The 18,030-nt window shown below is 40.7% G+C and overlaps 1 protein-coding gene across 11 annotated transcripts in view; it reads left to right on the top strand.

Moving 5' to 3' along the window:
* The window catches only part of IKZF2 (IKAROS family zinc finger 2), a 270,987-nt gene that overhangs the window by 62,906 nt on the left and 190,051 nt on the right, over positions 1-18,030 (top strand). For 8 of the 11 annotated variants that reach the window (XM_070732188.1, XM_070732182.1, XM_070732184.1 and 5 more), the window contains one exon: positions 13,659-13,928. In XM_070732188.1, the coding sequence (XP_070588289.1) occupies positions 13,659-13,928 (270 nt within the window). The remainder of the gene's footprint in view (positions 1-13,658; positions 13,929-18,030) is intronic. The other 3 variants (XM_070732190.1, XM_070732189.1, XM_070732185.1) reach the window with 1 other exon arrangement.

Genomic DNA, 18,030 nt, shown 5'->3' with positions numbered 1-18,030 from the left:
ACTTTGCTTTTCCCCACTAAATGTAAAACTTTGCTTTTCTCCATTAAAGTTCTTTTTGTTGGATAGGGCCCATTGTTCAAGTTTATCAAGCTCTTTTTGGATCCTTGTCTTCTGGCATGTTGGCTATTCCTGTAAGTTTAGTATCATCTGCAAATTTGATTAGTTTCCCTTCTATTCCCTCTTCTAACTTGTTTATGAAAATATTCAAGAAGTTTAGGTAGTCCATAGTTATAGTAGTCCTTAGACTCTTTTCTTTCTCCCCCTCTTCTTAGATCAGAGAGATTGCTTATACTGTATAAGGTTATCTCTTTTGAGCTGCTTTTCTCCGCAATATGTCTGTAGAAAGTTCTAACTAGAAGTTAGCAAGCTGAGCTTTGTGACTTTAATTAGTTCTTTAGAATGTTCTGGCTGCCTGATACTGACAAGACCCTAACCAATTTCATACTGAACAGTGTACTTTGCTTTCTTAGTGCACCAGGCAGTCATTTGAAGCTAGTGCATTCTTTTCAATGTGCATGCCCCATTGTGTGCTTGCTTGCTTGCTTACTCTCTTATAATCCCTTCCTCTCTAATGAATGTAAATCCAGACATTAAGTTCTTTCTTGCTAATTATTCTAGTATCTCAGTAACCATTACAAAAGGCTATAAGAGTTGGCCCTTTATTCGACTCCTTCTCAGATATCTCTGCTGTTTGGACTCACCAGCTGTTTTCAGTCATATTCTTACCCTGTAAAGAAGGAAATTTGTGAGCACAGTTGTGGTCACAAGGTTTTTCACTTAGTGACTGAGCCATTGGTCTCAACTGTGCCACTAAGCACATAATGCCTGTGATATATTTTATCTTCTTAAAAGGTCTTTCTTTTATACTTCATATAATTAACAGTTTGGGGGAGGTTTATAGTCCTAGAAGTTTTAAAATGGAAATAAATAAATGTTGCCTGCCTTTGCAAATACATCTTATAATAACTTTTGTTTCTAAGAACTTTAACTTTTAAAACAGATTTAGAGAAATATTTCAGAAATAATGTTCTGCTTCTCCCAATGAATCTCAGGAACTGTGAACATACAAAGAATATTTGTATTACTGAACCTTGCTAGTTGCACCATGGAGTTAAAGATATTTGGGAAAATGGAAAAGCCTCAAAGGCAGCAGCAGTTTAACTGGATCATCTCCAGACAAACTGGTTTTAACCAGGAAAATGTTGAAGAAATTCTAAGAAGCTTTTTGCACAACACTTCAGTCAGTAGAGTATTTGCTTCCTATGACATTTTTCCTAGTCTCAACTCCAAAACAGCTACATTCCTGAAAAATAACCCTTTCTCTGTTGGAGTGACTTCCCTTTTTCTCAAAGAGATTACAAAATAATGTAATATAAATAGCATGCCATTTCTTTTCTTTGTCTTTTTAAGTGGATACCATGATGTCTGGTCCAAGTTTAGCCTCATGATATCTATAGTTTATAAGTGGACCTCAGGTAGCAGGGTTGGGGAAAAAGGCTTAAACTCTGGACATTGGCAAAAAAAATTAATGTTGAAATATGGAATCAGATATTCATATTTGTCGTGTGGAATATCATTATTGGCTAAATAAAATGGTATGATTTCTACGTACTTCTTTTTGCATCTTCATGAAACTATAAGAACTATAGAAAATGCTTGAATGTCAAATAAAATATATAATCTCTATCACTTCCTATTCCCTTTCATTTTACAAAATAATTATAACTGATTTAAATAAAGACAGTATAAGAGCCAATGTGGTAGAGTAGCAGCAGATTAGCAGCAGGTTAGCAGAAACTTTTCTTGTCATCAGATGTAATACAGTGAACCCTCGAGTTTCACGTCCTCGAGCATCGCGAAAGGGCTATTTCGCGAGTTTTCAACCCGGAAGTAAACTCCACCATCTGCGCATGCGTGCCTTTTTTTCTATGGCCACGCATGCGTAGATGGTGGAGTTCCCCAGCTGGGAAGCTGGGCGGCTTCCCTGGGTCTTCCCCCTCTTGCCCCGGTAAGACCCCAGCGGCAGCGCGAGCAATGGCGTGGGCGGGCGGCACGCGCGGGGACACCCCAGCTCCGCTCCCCAGCTGGGAAGCGGCCCCAGCAACAGCGTGGGCGGGCGGTGCGCGCGCGCTTGGGGAAACCCCAGCTCCGCTCCCCAGCTGGGAAGCGGCCCCAGCAACAGCGTGGGCGGGCGGGCGGTGCGCGCGCGCTTGGGGACACCCCAGCTCCGCTCCCCAGCTGGGAAGCGGCCCCAGCAACAGCGTGGGCGGGCGGGTGGCACGTGCGCGGGGAAACCCCAGGCGCGCGCGGGGAAACCCCAGGCGCGAGCAACGGGGTGGGCGGGCGAAGGGCGGGCGGCGGTGGAAGTAAAAACACCATCTGCGCATGCGCAGATGGTGTTTTTACTTCCGCACCGCTACTTCGCGAAAAATCGATCATCGCTTGGGGTCCTGGAACGGAACCCTCGCGATGATCGAGGGACCACTGTATAAGGTGATATATCTATGTAGTCAAGACAAATTTAAGAGCATTTCAGAATTTAGAGCTTGATTTTGCATAGTACAATATGAAGTGTATCCATGAGCATTTTTTGAGCTCTGGTTGGATTTGTTACAACCAACCTGCTTGGGTAATCCTTTAAAGCTGACAAATCTTGAAAAAGTTATAGAAGCTATTCTGAAGTTTGAAAATAACATGTTTTATCTAGGCTTCTTTGGGTCGTCTTCTATTGAGAAATGAAATTTCTCATTCATAATATGGTCATTGTGCACTGTTGATCTTCTCAGGATTCATATCTATTTCTGTTTGGGATTTTCATGGGATTTTCTAATACTGTGTTTTAAGTGGCACGACCTATACAGAATCTCATATTAGCTGAGTTAATTAAGAAGTCCCAATTTGGTAAAGGGAGTGATAGTAAAATATAATTTTATGCAAGTATTATCTCCTTATCCATATTTGGAGTTCATTGTATTGTATACTGACCTTTCAGCAACTATTCTGAAATTTTGGATGATAAAAAGTTATCTTACAGCATTAATACATTATATTGCTGAATTTGTGGCATGTGGTACAAAAAGTCAGTAAATTGCTTTCATGATTAGGATCAAAACTTTACAGCTCTTTCCAGAAATTATTTCTTTTCTTATAGCCTCTCATCCTGCATAACAAGCTACATTTGAAATTAGGCTTCTTAGGAGGAATTTATAATCTGATACATTATGCTTTATCCATAATATTGATGTGATACAATTGTGTAATATAATGTCTGACACCATCCTAAGAGAGAAATAATTTTACAAACCATAGTGGAACGATTTAGTTATCACAATAAACAAAAGTACAGTGGTACTGTAATAATTAAATAAAAGCATTATCTTTGGCCTCACATATCCTTGGAATAGCTAACATGATTCCTTCAATTTTGTTTTATCAGGCATAGTTCATAGTTCATATGTGCTGTTGAAAGATATATGAATGAAAGTTATAATGTTTGGATTAAAAAACTACCAAACAAACAGAAAGTTATACTGTTCGGATAAAAAAACTACCCATCTTGTGGGAAAAATTTAAGCTTCATAATATCTTCCTCATTATGAACCTGGGGCATAAACAACCAGGGAATGTTATACACTGTGTTAGTGTTTCAAGATTCAGTCTTTATGGTATTAGGAGCACAGCTGTCAGGAATCATAGCACATTTATCATATATGTTTCAATGGTGTAGTTACATATGCTGTTGGGAACTTACAATTAGAATGGGAATCTGTTATTGTCCTACACAGTGAACTGATGTAGCCACAGACTTTTAGATTTTAATGAGTTTAACATTTTAAATAGTCCCTCGGTTTTCCCTGACCAGCAAAGAAAACAAAAATAAAAGTGACTGTGAGAGGGATCTTCGGGTCTTGGTGGACAACCAACTAAATATGAGCCATCAATTTGCAGCGGCAGCCAAAAAGGCCAATACAATCCTAATTTGCATTAACAGAGGGATATACAATGGTACCTCTACCTACGAACACCTATACATACAAACATTTCTAGATATGAACTGGGGGTTCAATTTTTTTTTGCCTTTTCTCAACGAACCATTTTGCACTTACAAACCCTCGCTTCTCTCTCAGCTGCTGCTGCTGCTGCTGTGAGCAGCGGCCACAACAGGCGCTTTTAAGTTTGCAGGCTCTGATGATCGCAAGGGAACTAGCTTTGCCATGTGGGGTCTCCATCACCCAATCCCTTCTGCTACCATCATTGCAAAGCGCAAAGGCGATGGAGGAGAAAGAGAATGGCGTGTCCAAGGAGCTCTCTGCAGCTGCCCCATCTTGCTGCCACTTTCTCCTCTCACCTGCCGCTTCCTTCACTCAGAGGCAAGCAGAGGAAGCGCCGGGTGAGAGGTGACTTTGGCAGCAAGATGGGGTAGCAGAGGCGAGCCGAGGAAGCGGCAGGCGAGAGGAGATTTTCCCCATCTTGCTGCCAAAATGTGTCTGTGGGAGCCTCAGCCATCCATCGCCCACTGCCCCCTCCTGTCAAAAGCCTGTGGGGGGGGGGCAAAGCTGGGTGTGGGGAAGGGTGGAACTTTCGACTCCTGGATGGGCAAGAGAGCCCAGAGCCGCCACCTTCCTGCCCAGCTGCCTTGCCCATCTCCCCCCCTCGTCCAATGGCGCCCATTATGCCCACTCCAAGAGCCGTGCCAAGGCCGCCCGGGAGCCACCACTGCCACGATGGGTTGGTGGGGCGGGGCTCACCTGTCCAGCGGTGATGGCAGTCATGGAGTAGATGGTGGTGAAGATGGCAGTCACACATGCCACCCATTCCTGGCCCCCCCACTCCATTCCCAGCTTCCAGCCGCTTCCCCTGCATGGCCTGGATCCACCGGCGAGAGCTTCGTCACAGCCATTTCTTCTGAGGGTGCACCACCACCTTCTTTTCTGGGCACAGAGATGACGCCCCCGGCTCCTCTCTGCCAGGCTTTCCCCCCTTTCCTCCCATCGACCCCCCGCCCCCACTCTCCTTCAAAGAAGGTGAGGGGAGATATGATGGAATGCCTGGCAGCTTTATTTCAATTCTTCCGTCCGGAATATCCCTAGCATTTGTTTCAGGAGACTAAAAAGAAAAGAGTCCTCACCTTCCGGGCTTCAAGATAAAGACCCCTGTCAAAGGGGAAGAGAGGCCGGGTGGAAAAAAAATCTTTGGAGTCCACAATACCAAATGGCCCAGGATTCCTTGGGATGGTTGCTGCTCCAAGTGACTGACAAGCTCTGTCCAAGGCCAGGAATGAAATGTTTCCTTGCTGCCAAAATTCCCTCTTGTCCGCTGCTTCCTTGGAGGAGGAAGGGAGATCCCTCAAGCAGGAAACATTTCATCCCTGGCCTTGGACGGGGCTTGTCAGTCACTTGGACTGGCAACCATCCCCGGGAATCCTGGGCTATTTGGCATTTCAGACTCCAAAGGGGAATTGAAATAAAGCTGCCAGGCATTCCGTCAAATCTCCCCTCACCTCCTTTGAAGGAGGGGGGGGCAGACAGGAGTGAAGTGGGGAGAACCCAGCAGAGAGGAGGCAGTGGGGGATCATCATCTCTGCGCCCAGGAAAGAAAGCGGCAGGTGAGCCCCCACCCCACCAACCCATCCTGGCAGCAGCAGCTCCTGGGTGGCCTCAGCGCGGCTGTTGAAGAGAGTGGGATGACGCCATTGGCTGAGAGTGGAGGGGAAATGGGCAAGGCGGCTGGGCAGGAAGGCAGTGGCTCTGGGCTCTCCTGCTCATTCAGGAGCTGAACATTCCACCCTTCCCCACACCCGGCTTTGGCCCTCCACGGGCTTCTGGCAGGAGGGGGCAGCGGGCAATGGATGGCCAGGGTTCCCACGGACACATTTTGACAGCAAGATGGGGGAAATCCCCTCTTGCCTGCTGCTTCCTCGGCTTGTCTCCACCATCCCATCTCGCTGCAAAAATCTCCTCTTGCCCGCCGCTTCCTCCGCTCGCCGGTGGGTTTTTTTAAGCCTTAAAGTTTTGGATTTTCCTAATGGGTTTGCATGCATTATTCACTTTTACATTGATTCCTATGGGAAAAATTGCTTCTACTTACCAACTTTTCTACTTAGAAACTTGGTTATGGAATACTACATTGAGTTTTGCTCACCATTCTACAAAAAAACCATTGAAACTCTAGAGAAGGTGCAGAAGAGAGCAACCAGGATGATAAGGAGACTGGAAATTAAAACATACAAAGAGAGGTTGCAGGAACTGGACATGGCTAATCTAGCAAAGAGAAGGACCAGGGGAGACATGATAGTAGTGTTCCAATACCTGAGGGGCTGCAATAGAGAGGAGGGGGTCAGGCTGTTTTCCAAAACACCAGAGGGCCAGACTAAGAATAATGGATGGAAGCTGACCAAAGAAAGATTCAACCTGGAAATAAGGAGGAATTTCTGGCAGTGAGAGCAATCAACCAGTGGAACAGCTTGCCTGTGGAGGTTGTGAGTCCTTGAGATTTGCAAGGGGAGATTGGATTGCCATTTGTCCAAAATTGTATAGGGATTCCTGCTTGAGCAGGGAGTTGAACTAGATGATCTACAAGGTCCCTTCTAACTGGAATAATTTTTTTTTAAAAACCCCACCTTAGAGGAAGTATGCCTTTACTTTGTTGGGAAGCTGCCTAGTGCCCAGCAACAGAACATGCTTCTTATTGTAGTCAGCTCCTGGAAGTATACTTTGGGAATTCCTCCATGCAGATATATATATATGTTGTCCAATAATTCAGTCCTTTGAATTGCTGGCAAATTGAGAAATCTAGATAATGTACTGTAATTAATTTTTTAAAATAAATATTCAGATTAGTGAAGGCATAATTGCTGCTGAATATAGGAGATGAATGGCAAATATTTCGTATGAGCAATCTAAAATATTTTCTGTGCGCTTTTTTCCTTTGTCTTTCTTGTGGTTTAAAAATGCTAATGTGAGAAGATAAACATAAGCCAAAGGTGTTTTATGTACACTGCAGAAACAACAAGTTGTTACACAGATGCATAGATTTAATGAGATACCGCCATACTATTTATTTATTCCAAGAAAAATGATAAAAACAAGAAAAGTTCACAATCTCAACTAGCTTATATATATTTTGAAATACCATCTGTCACTGCAGACAGAACAATATAAATGTAAGCCTGGATGGGTCAAAGACCACCACCCCGTCCCCATGACAGTTATTTATTTGCAGATTTTCTAAACTGAATAGGAGAGGGGCGGCATACAAATCTAAGTAATAAATAAATAAATAAATAAACTCTCTAGAGCCTAGAATAGATTAGGGTGCTCTGCAGAAACATGAGACAGAAAGGATATGTATCTTGTTCTACGATTCAGTACTTCGGTCTTTCAGAGTTTGGAATGTTTTTGCAGCTTCTTCGTTTTTCAGAATCCTTGGGTTCCTTTTACTTATATTAGTATTATACTTATATTAATAGAAATGCAAATTGCTTTAATTTTACCAAATGTTTCAGTGATGAAATATAGAGCTGTGTACATATTTCAAGGAAAACCTTCAATTATGGTAAAAGTATCAGGAAAACTTGCTTCCCAATCATATGCGCAGCCACAATAAAATAAAAAGAGATGAAGCTTAAAAATTTTTGACAGCTTTATTCACAGCTAAGGCAATAGACAGGTCACATAGCATGTGGACTGGCATGTGTGAACCAGTCACTGTTGCAACTTCAGTCACTAAATGAATGATTGTAGGTCAAGAACTACCTATACAGAATAAGCCACACCATGACATATTGGCAGGCCATGGGCAAATATGATGTTCTATAGGTTTTTTTTAAAAAGTTCTTCAAACGTGCATCCACACTACAATGCCTTTATATTTAATATTATTTTCAGAATATAAGATTCAAATTTTGTCAAATGAAAAAAATGTCTGAGACATTTTTATGAAAGGTGAGATACAGATGGAATATGTAAATATGCAGCTCAGAATCACTTAGAGAATGAGATGGATGGTATATAAATTTGATTAATAAATACAAAAAAAATATGGGTAGCCTCTGGCTTGTGGGCTGACTGTAGTCTTCTACCTCCTCCTATGTGGCTGTCCATCTAATTGGCAACTTTAAAATGTCTGGACTTTAACTCCCAGAATTTCTCAGCCAGCAAGCTGTTTCAACAATACTTCTCTAATGTATCTTTTTCTCCAATTCTGCTTCAAAAGAGGAACCACAGGCTCTTCTATTCCCCAGTACAGTACAGAGGTAGGCAAAGTTGGGTCTTCTATGACATTTGGACTTCAGCTCTCAGAATTCCTGAGCATGATTGGCTCAGGAATTCTGGGAGTTGAAGTCCACTAGTCATAGAAGAGCTGACTTTGCCTACCCCGGCCCTAGTATATGCTCCAGGAGTTTGTTGAAGTCTGTTTTCAGATTTTCAAAACCAGTCATGACGGGGAAGTGAACACACAATGAGCATAATTACTGTGCCTTTTCCTCAGCACAAACATCATAATCATTATTCATGCTAATGGGAAAAGACTTTATATTTTTACAGCCTTGAACAGGATGGCTGCTTATTTGCTGCTATTATGAGTGAGTTATGACCATCTAAAGTGGGGATGTGTGGGAATGTTTGGAACAAACTTCCAGCAGACATTATTGGTAAATCCACAGTAACTGAATTTAAACATTCCTGGGATAAACATATATCCATCCTAAGATAAAATACAGGAAATAGTATAAGGGCAGACTAGATGGATCAGGAGGTCTTTTTCTGCCATCAATCTTCTATGGGATGGGGTCTCCAAACTTGGCAACTTTAAGACTTGTAGACTTCAACTCCCAGAATTCCACAACCAACCATTCTGTCTTAAAATTGCCATGGTTGGAGACCACGATCAAAAGGTGTCTGGCAGTTGCAGGTAAAAAAAATACCTCATAGTGTACAGGTAGAGGGAGAAGAGGCTCCAGACCTTTTTTGTTTCTAGAGATTTTGGCCAAGGCTGCTCCTTTCCTACTACCTTTGCGTTCTGGGCAGAACAAGGTTAAAACTCTCTGTTTATCCCCTGAGATCTTGTGTAATTTTATCTGCATGTGGGACAACCACCCGCTTCTGGAGAATTCTTAAGGGATCGCAGTGACTTCAATAATTTTTAATCTCTTGAGTAAAATTGATTTTAAAACGTTTAGTTTTGACAAAAAGTACTAATGTTACTAATGACTGAATTATTTTTGGAAATATGCCTTACAAATATCAGTGTTTTAAAGATATGAAATTTCTAAAAAAATTGGACCATCTTAAACATTTTCTAATGCAGGAATAAATAAAACAGATTAAGAGATAATAGTGATACAGGGAGGGTAAAAGTGAAATAAGTAATTTTAAGAAAACAAATTTAGAAATAGACAAATTTTCAAGTAAATTGACATCTTATTTGTTTCTCAGTTCTTCATTGTTTTTAAAGTTTGGTCTGGTTTAAAACACCAGTAACTTGTACTGGTAACTGCAGTGTATCAAGTTATACTAGACAGAAGAAATTACATAACTATCTGTAAAGAGTCAGGGTGATCCCTTCTGTAGTAGCATTCCCCTCCTTGGAGAGCTGCAATTTTTTTCTCTTAGTCCCAGAAGTAGAGGAAATGTTCACACAGCAAAAACTGCTTATGGTAGGTTCCTAGTGATGTAAGGACAGAAGAAAAGGACAAGTGGAACTTTTTAATACTGAAAGCAGCTTTGATTAAGGACCAAAATTATTTTCTGTGGAGTATGGAATTTAATAATTTCTAGAAATAAAGTAATGCGTGGGAAAGAATTGGATCTAAACATCTGTGTAATTCAAAATTAATAGTCTTTTGTTATATTGATTATTCTTACTACATTCTAGCCAGGATAAGAATAAAAAATTAGAATTATAGATTAAGGAAGATCGTGTTAATAAATATTTTAGGCATACAACCAGCATATTTTTAGCTAATTGTGGTCTTCTTTCCAAAGAATAGATATAAGAAAGTTTCTGAAATCAAAGACAGAAGAAACAAAATAGGAAACTTAATGTCTATTTCTTGTCTTGTAAAATATTCACTTCTTTTATTTTTAAGTAGATTACATTTTCTCAATTTAATTTTTTTACATGCATGCATTTTATTTTAGCCATAGAGAAAAGTGCATACCTAAAAAGTTTTTCAACAGTTTGGATTGATTTTGGAAGAATGTTTAGTTATCTTTGTTAAGATTCCATTGGGAGGGGTTAATGCATGGGAAATGCTTCAAGATCAGTCCTTTGAATCCCCCAGTTAAAGCAATTTTTAAATATATTAAGGTAGAGACTCTGCTTTGCCTGAAGGGTTGTTGATGAAAATATAACATGACTCAATGTAAAAAAAACTTGTATGTTTTATACAGCAAAATTTGTTTACAAATTGGCAGGGTTGATTTGAATTTGGGATGATTCATCCAACCCTTTTAACCAGGGGTGGGTTCTAACTTACCTCGCCGCAAGTTCACTTCCTAATGCGCTCCGTGGATGCACACACATTGCATGCTGTGTGGCTATGCTATGTGGGTGCACGTGTGTTTCATGGATGTGCATGCATGTGCAGTGCCAAAAATTCACAAAAAAATCCCCCAAGGCAAAAAAAAGAGATGGTGGCGCATGCACAGTGTCAGAAACTCAGCTTCTGTGCATGCACAGAAGAAAACATTCAGCAGCCCCCCCCCATTTCCCCCTCCTCCCAAAAGTAGAACCGATTCCATAATGTCACCAGCGGTTTGCTGTGGTTCTATAGAACCAGTGTGAACTGTGAGGAACCCACCTCTGCTTTTAACTTGTTAAGTGATGCCTATTAGCGTATTACTCGTACGTGGATTGCCATTGAATCAAGTATTAAAGATAAAGGTAATGCAGTCATGAGATTTTAACTATTTTATAGCTAAGGCAAAATTTGAATCCAGTTCCAAATTTAAATATTTTTGTAAATGGCTACAAAAATTGTTTATCCTTAAACATATTAATAATGATAAAACCTTCACTTACATGAGTTCTGTATTAAAAGAGGGCCACAGATTTATTATTTAAATACAAAGACAAATAAAATATGTTACCTATTTCAAAAGATATGTATTATCCACAGATTTTTCTCCTCTTTAAAAAGAACATACTCTCTTCTATTTCAAACCTTTCGCATTGTATGACATCCTAGCTGAAAGAAGTATTGTTTAATTAATGTTGAGCAAGATTAGGTGTCATGATTGGTCATGAGCATGTAATTTATCTTGAGATCAATATACTGTAGTTTAATCCTAAAGACTTAACTAGTGTCAGAAGCCCACTATCTCAGGTTCATTATCAGATATGTTGATAGTACTCTTAGAATTTCTAGCTGTGATAATGCAGAACATTGGCTACAGTACACCCCAGTGATGGCAAACCTATGGCACAGGTGCCGTGGAGCCATATATGCTGGGACAAGAGCTGTTGCCCTAGCTCAGCTCCAGCACACATGTGCATGCCAGCCAAGTGATTTTCAGCTTGCACGGTGGCTCTAGGAGGACATTTTGGGCCTCCAGAGGGCCTCTAGAGAAGCCTGGGAGGGCAAAAAACGGGCCTATGAGGCCCACGGTGGGAAGTCAGGAAATGGGCCATTTCCAGCCTTCAGAGGGCCTCTGTGGGGGTGGGGGTGGTTATTTTCATCTTCCCCAGGCATTAAATTATGGATGTGGGCACTCACACATGCATGATAGCGTGTGCACACACACTTTCGGCACCCAAGGGAAAAAAGGCTCACCATCCACTGGTACACCCTCATGGTAGTTCTAGTTTGAAAAACGCCGGCAGGGTCAGCAACCTGAAACACTCAAAGAGCCATTTGGACCCATTTTCCATAGAAAAGAAAACACTGGAAGCCACAAAATGTGGGTGGGGATGGCCAACTAAATGTCATTCACTCCCACCGAGTCACATGACCGTCGGCCATGCCTACCCAGGTTTTGTGGCTCTCTATGTTTTCTTTCCTATGGAAAACAGGTATCTCTCTTTTTTCCCTCTCTCTTTCTCTATCTCCCATCTCTCCCTCCTTCCCCATCTCTCTCTCTCCCATCCTCCCCCCTCATCTCTCTTTCTCTCTCCCCATCTCTCTCTCTCATTTCTCTCTTTTTCTTCCCCTTCCCCCCTTCTCTCTCTTTGTTAAGGAATGATCGCTATCCCTGGAAAAGGCTTCCGTTCAGGTGACACTCCTCCCCCTTTCTTGCCTCCCTGGGTGGCTTTGAGAGGCCAGGAGGGTTCACACATACACACACACACACACACACACACACTGGGAGACCTTCTTCAAGAAAGCAAAGAACAGCAAAGGTGTGTGTGGAGGGCAGGCACTCACTTAAGGAAGGTCTTTGGACGCGGCTTCTCCTACGCCAAGGATCTGGCCATCCCCTCGCTATGTCCATCCCCACCCAGCATGAGAGGAGACAGAGTGGGAGGAGGGTGGCTAGAGTGAAGTGGCCCTGTACCTGTTTTCATGCCACATTTTGTTTAAGGCAGCCTTCACTTCCTGCCGATTTGAGCTGGAGCTTATGCCCTCCCCGCAAAGAGTAGGCTGCTGCCCAGATGGGCGGGGATGCAGTGGGATAGCAAAAATGGAGCTCCACCCTGGAGCACCCAATTTGCACTGAAAGATGAAAGAAAATTCAGGGCATCCCGCATAAGCCACGCCCACAGTGTGGTAGTAAAAATTTTGGTAGCCCTTCACTGCTCCCTGCTCAGCCAAAGAGCTGCAGGGGAGAGCGCATGGATGGCAAGGCAATGGCCAGATCCTTAGGGCAGAAGAGAAACTGCATCCAAAGACCTTCCTTAAGCGAGAGGGCTCCTGCACGTGCCTTTGCTGTGATTTGCTGTGCTTTAGTACTTGCTTGAGGAGGGTTTCCCTGTGCGTATGCACCGTCATAGCCCTTCCAAGCCACCTAGGGAGTCCTAAGAGGGGGAGGAGGGTTGCCCAAAGGGAAGTCTCCACGAGGGGTAGCAATTCTCAACCAGCGCCTGAGAATCAGTCCCAGCCACCTCTCCATTCCCGCTGCCACCCTTACCTTTTCAGGCCAGGTGAGGAAGGTGAGGGCGAGGGGTGGAGAGCCAGGGAGAGAGGGAGCCACAGCAGATGGCCCAAAGAGCCACTTGCTACTCCAGAGCCAAAGGTTGCCAACTCCTGATCTAAGGGAACCAAGAAAGAAATTACAGGGAATTAATGGATCTTTCAAATTTAATTGGAGTACCAAAATCTCTAGATCATAACCAGGAATGGGGAAACAGTTTACATTTATCCTCTTACAGCAATCCAAATTTTTTTACTTCAAAATTTTGACTTGAAGATACAAATGATATTTACAAATAATAAAAAATAGCAACTGCTCCTGGTCCTGTATTTATGTCCTGCTCCTTGATTCTGTAGTTCTGTTCTGTTTTTTCATTTGCATAAGCCCATAATGTGCTATATTCTGCAGAGCAAGTTTACAAATTACATAATAAATTCAGAATTTGAAAGAATCCCTTTATAAATCATTTTGAAAGTGAGTTTAAAATTAATGCAATTGTCTATTATTTTCACAAATGAATGAAAGGGAAACAGAATGATTTTTAATATGTCTCTTCCTCTTCTCCTTTTTTTTCTTCTTTGGCAGCAAATTCCATAAAGCGGGAAATTCAAAGTGATGATGAGGATTCTAACAGAAAGCGTCTAAAGCGGGAAGATGCTATCATTGGGCAGGATGAAGGGAGCAGTTTGGAAGAGCCCCTGATTGAAAACCAGGAGATTGGGGAGAACAGAAAAATGCAGGAGCTGTCAGGCGAGGGAGGAATCCGGCTTCCGAATGGTAAACTGAAATGTGACGTCTGTGGCATGGTTTGCATTGGGCCCAATGTGCTTATGGTACATAAAAGGAGTCACACTGGTAAGCAGCTAAAAGTAAAAAAAATGTGATGACTGCCTTTGGCATCTGATATTGATATTGCCTACATCTATTCTCTAGTATTTCTTAATTCATCATTGATAATTATGCAGTAATGGGAAATCTTTTCTTTTCAAACTTTGTTTACTAGGAAATAAATATTAAAAAACATGAATTCATATTCTTATCTCTTTCACAATAATGTTTGAGAAATGATAATTTCCATATGAAGTCTCTTTCACTTTGAAGGTATATACTGTACTAAATTGGCTGTCTGTTAATATAAACCTCTCTTTGGTTTTACAAATCCTCCCCTTTTACCTTTTTCTGGAGGCCACTTGGTGATCTAAAATATTTACTAACATTAGAACATCCTTCACAAAAAAGACACCAGTGACAGATTCAGCATGAAAGCAGTCTACCAGCTATCAGTTTTTGTATGCAATGCAGTTTCCATTTTTAGAGAAATCTGAATTTATTGGGGAACTGTAAAGAATGGCATATAGTTAGGCTGGACTAGGAAATAAAATTTTGGTATGTTTCATATCCGCAATGAAAACTATATTTATGTATGCAACCTCCCCCCATCCTTAAAAATACTAATAGCTGCCATGCCTCAGATTAATAGATTAATTAATTAATTAATGCATCCCTATCCAAAGAGCTTGCTTGGATTTCCTCCCTTGTTTTGTTAAATATTAAATATTAAACCTGTCACTGCTTAACTTGATACTTTGGTAGTTCCTGGACTAATTAAGATAGTCATTCTACTACCAAGAAACCAGGACTTATTTTTTCAATTTCAGTGTTTAATATGTCTGTGGAGTCAGAAGACTCTATCTTTACTTTGAAGAATTCATAACAGCACACCATTGAGAAGTTGATGGAATTTTCTATATGTAGATGTGTTTGACATATACTTATTTCATAATGCATTTTAATAACTCTATTCCAATAACTTCTCTGATAACTCGATTCTGAAAGTGCTGATCTCTTCTGTCTTGTCTGAAGAGCATTTACAAGGATTTCATTCTTTCCTTGGCTTCCACTGAAATATTGCAGACCCATTTGGTGGGACCATGTTCACTTTGTTTCTTGTATTCTGCTTTCCCTTTGTTTCCAATGTAAGCTGCTTTTCCCAGACAATGTCTTTTGCTCTCCTCCTCCAGCACTTTCCTCCAGAAATGCAGGAACAGCTTCTATCTTTCACACTTTAAATATATTTCTCCCAAATAACTTCTATTTAGCAAGCTGTTGTGTGAAGAGCAAGGAAGATTTGCTTCATACATTGATTAATTGTTTGTACGAGAGAAAACGGTCTTTCTCTCAACTTTTCTCTATTCCCTGCTTCCATGTACACTACGCTTCTCCTTCTCTCTCTTTTTCCTTTTCTCACAAGGAAGAAGGGAACAAGACTAACTCCCTTAGTTTTGTCCCCTGGAGGCTGATTAAGGTGAGATACAAAACAACAACAAAAGGCCTGTGTTGTCAAAGGAAAATGTTGCAAGGAAAGAAGAAGAAATCAGAGTAAGGTTTTTTGTAGGGGAAGGATGGAGATTTTCCTGGGGCCCTTGCAGATGGCCAGGCTAGCAAGACTGCCCCATGAGTTTACTCCTGTGTGGATGTGATGATTGGTCTGGCAGAGAAAAGGATCCATCTGGTCACTTCAATCCAGACATTTAATTATCAATGTATCTTTATTGGTATAATATATTGGTGTTCATCCTATATGACTTGGCTTTACCTTCGAAATGATCTGTCAGCCTCTTTATTTTAACAATACAAAAGACTGCATACCTGAAGTAGGAAACTCATGAATTTTTATTGGGATTGCTCAACAGCAGAACATTTCTACAATAATAAAATATCTTCCAGGTAATGGTCTCTTTTCACAGAATAATTACTCTCCCTATTTGTATCAAGGATGTTTCTATTAAATCAAGGAAGTTTTGTATCAAGGGACTTCCACATGGATCAAGGTCCCAAGCTGGGGTGCGTTCCATTTACCTTCCCTATCAGTTCGCATCACAACAAAGTGTGTGTTTTGCACTTTTGTGCATTGTGCAAAACACTCAGAAATGACCCTTTACGCATATGCAGAAGCCATTGCGCATACGCAGAGGTTTTTTTCCTATGCCCCAGTGATTGGAGGACTTGTTTGAGAGCATGGACCCCGGCCATCACTGCCGGTTCAGGGAGTGATGGTAAATTTCCACTACCATTTCTAAAGAACCAGTCCGAACTGGCAGCAACCCAAGTCTTTGGAGAGGGGTGGCATACAAATCTAATTAATAATAATAATAATAATAATAATAATAATAATAATAATAATAACCCACCACTTTTATTGAGTGACAGGTCTATTTTTCAAGAAAGAATGATTTGAGCCAGAATAGACCCCTTCTTCCTTTTTAAAGAATAGAATAAAATCCTTTATTTGGTGAAGTGTGCTTGGACACAAGGAATTTATTTTTGGTGCTCTCAGTATATTAAAAAAATACATTCAAGAATCATAAGGTACAACATTTAATGATAATCACAGTATACAAATAAGCAATCAAATCATACTAGGAACCAAATAGAATACAAATGGTGAGGATACATGTTACAATTATACAGTCATAAGTGGGAGGAGATGGGTGATAGGAACGATGAGAAGACTAATAGTACTGCAGACTTAGTAAATAGTTTGACAGTGTTGAGGACATTATTTGTTAAGCAGAGTGATGGTGTTCGGGGAAAAACTTTCTTGTGTCTAGTTGTCCTGAATCTCAGATTCAGGACAACTATCCATTGCTTCTTTAATTTATTTAGATTCATCCATATATCGGAGCATATGTAATCAATCATAACCTCTTAGAAACTGCAAGCATCTGCCTCTTTCTTGAGTCAGGTGAAGATAAAGTTGTATATCATTTTTGTGTGGCATGGCTGACACCATGCTCAGAATTCTAGATTTTTTCCTCCATTGTTTCATGTAAACTTTAAATACAAGAATCAAAAGGATAGCATTCTATGTATAAATAATAATCAATTCTTAAGTTGGTCTTCTCTGGTGTTGGTCCAGCAGATAGGAATGGAACCTCTGATTTCTCCCAGCTCCCAAATCACTGAGATATCTATCAACGTTTCTCATTCAATAAATCAAAAGCTGCTAAGAAGTCTAGAAAGTTTATTATGATAGGATCCCCTGTACTTTCAGAGGTCACTGTCTTTTGTTGCTATATCCAAGCCCAAAGCAAGAGTAATTGGCTTCTTTTAGACCAGTGACACCTTGCAGAAGTGGATATATTTCAGTGGGTAGTAGAATAATCATAGGATCCAGCTCTAGCAGCACAGGATATCAGCTTTTTCAGGATATCAGCTCCTTGCATATAAAGAGACATTAACTGTTTCTCACTCATCTGGCTACACTTTTCTGCCCACATTTATTAGCTAAAATAAAAAAAGTTCTAGAGAATGAAAGATTCTTTCCTTGACTCTCAGTATCTTTCCAGTTATATAGGACAGTACTGATCTGGAGTGGCATATTATACAGTGGCTTGTTTTTAGCATTAATTGGCAGCGATCAGCATCTGAAAAAATATCCTGTGTATTGTAAATATTAGTAATGACTGATTCTGTTCACAGAAAATAAAAAGCCAGATTGCTTCCCCTGCCTGCGTGAGAGACTGTAATTACTAGGAAACATAAAAAGATCAGTGTTACATCCAACATTAAGAAGCCTAGATCTGGCTATTACAGTTTGCTCTGATTTGTAAGAAGAAAACATGGTAGCAGACATTGTGCAGATGCAATATTAAGCCTGTTTCCATGCAACATATCAAATCACAATTGACTAACCTATTATTGGCTAGATTCACACAGCACATCAAACCATAAACGTAAGTTTACAAAACGCACTGGCCATTTTGACAATATGTAAAAATATAAATAATTTAATTTGTTGGATATATGAATCAATTTAAGTTGTTTATGATTGGCAAGTTCCAGAGGACCAGGATAGGCAAGGTATACTTTCTTATTACCTCTAATATGCTCTAATATTAGGCCTGTATTACTCTCTATTATTCTCTAATACTCTCTAATATTCTGCCTTTCCATT

The sequence above is a fragment of the Erythrolamprus reginae genome, chromosome 1 (assembly GCF_031021105.1).
Source record: "Erythrolamprus reginae isolate rEryReg1 chromosome 1, rEryReg1.hap1, whole genome shotgun sequence".
In the NCBI taxonomy this organism is placed as follows: Eukaryota; Metazoa; Chordata; class Lepidosauria; order Squamata; family Dipsadidae; genus Erythrolamprus; species Erythrolamprus reginae.
Note: the sequence above shows the minus strand (reverse complement) of the source record. Positions and strands in the feature narration are given on the sequence as shown.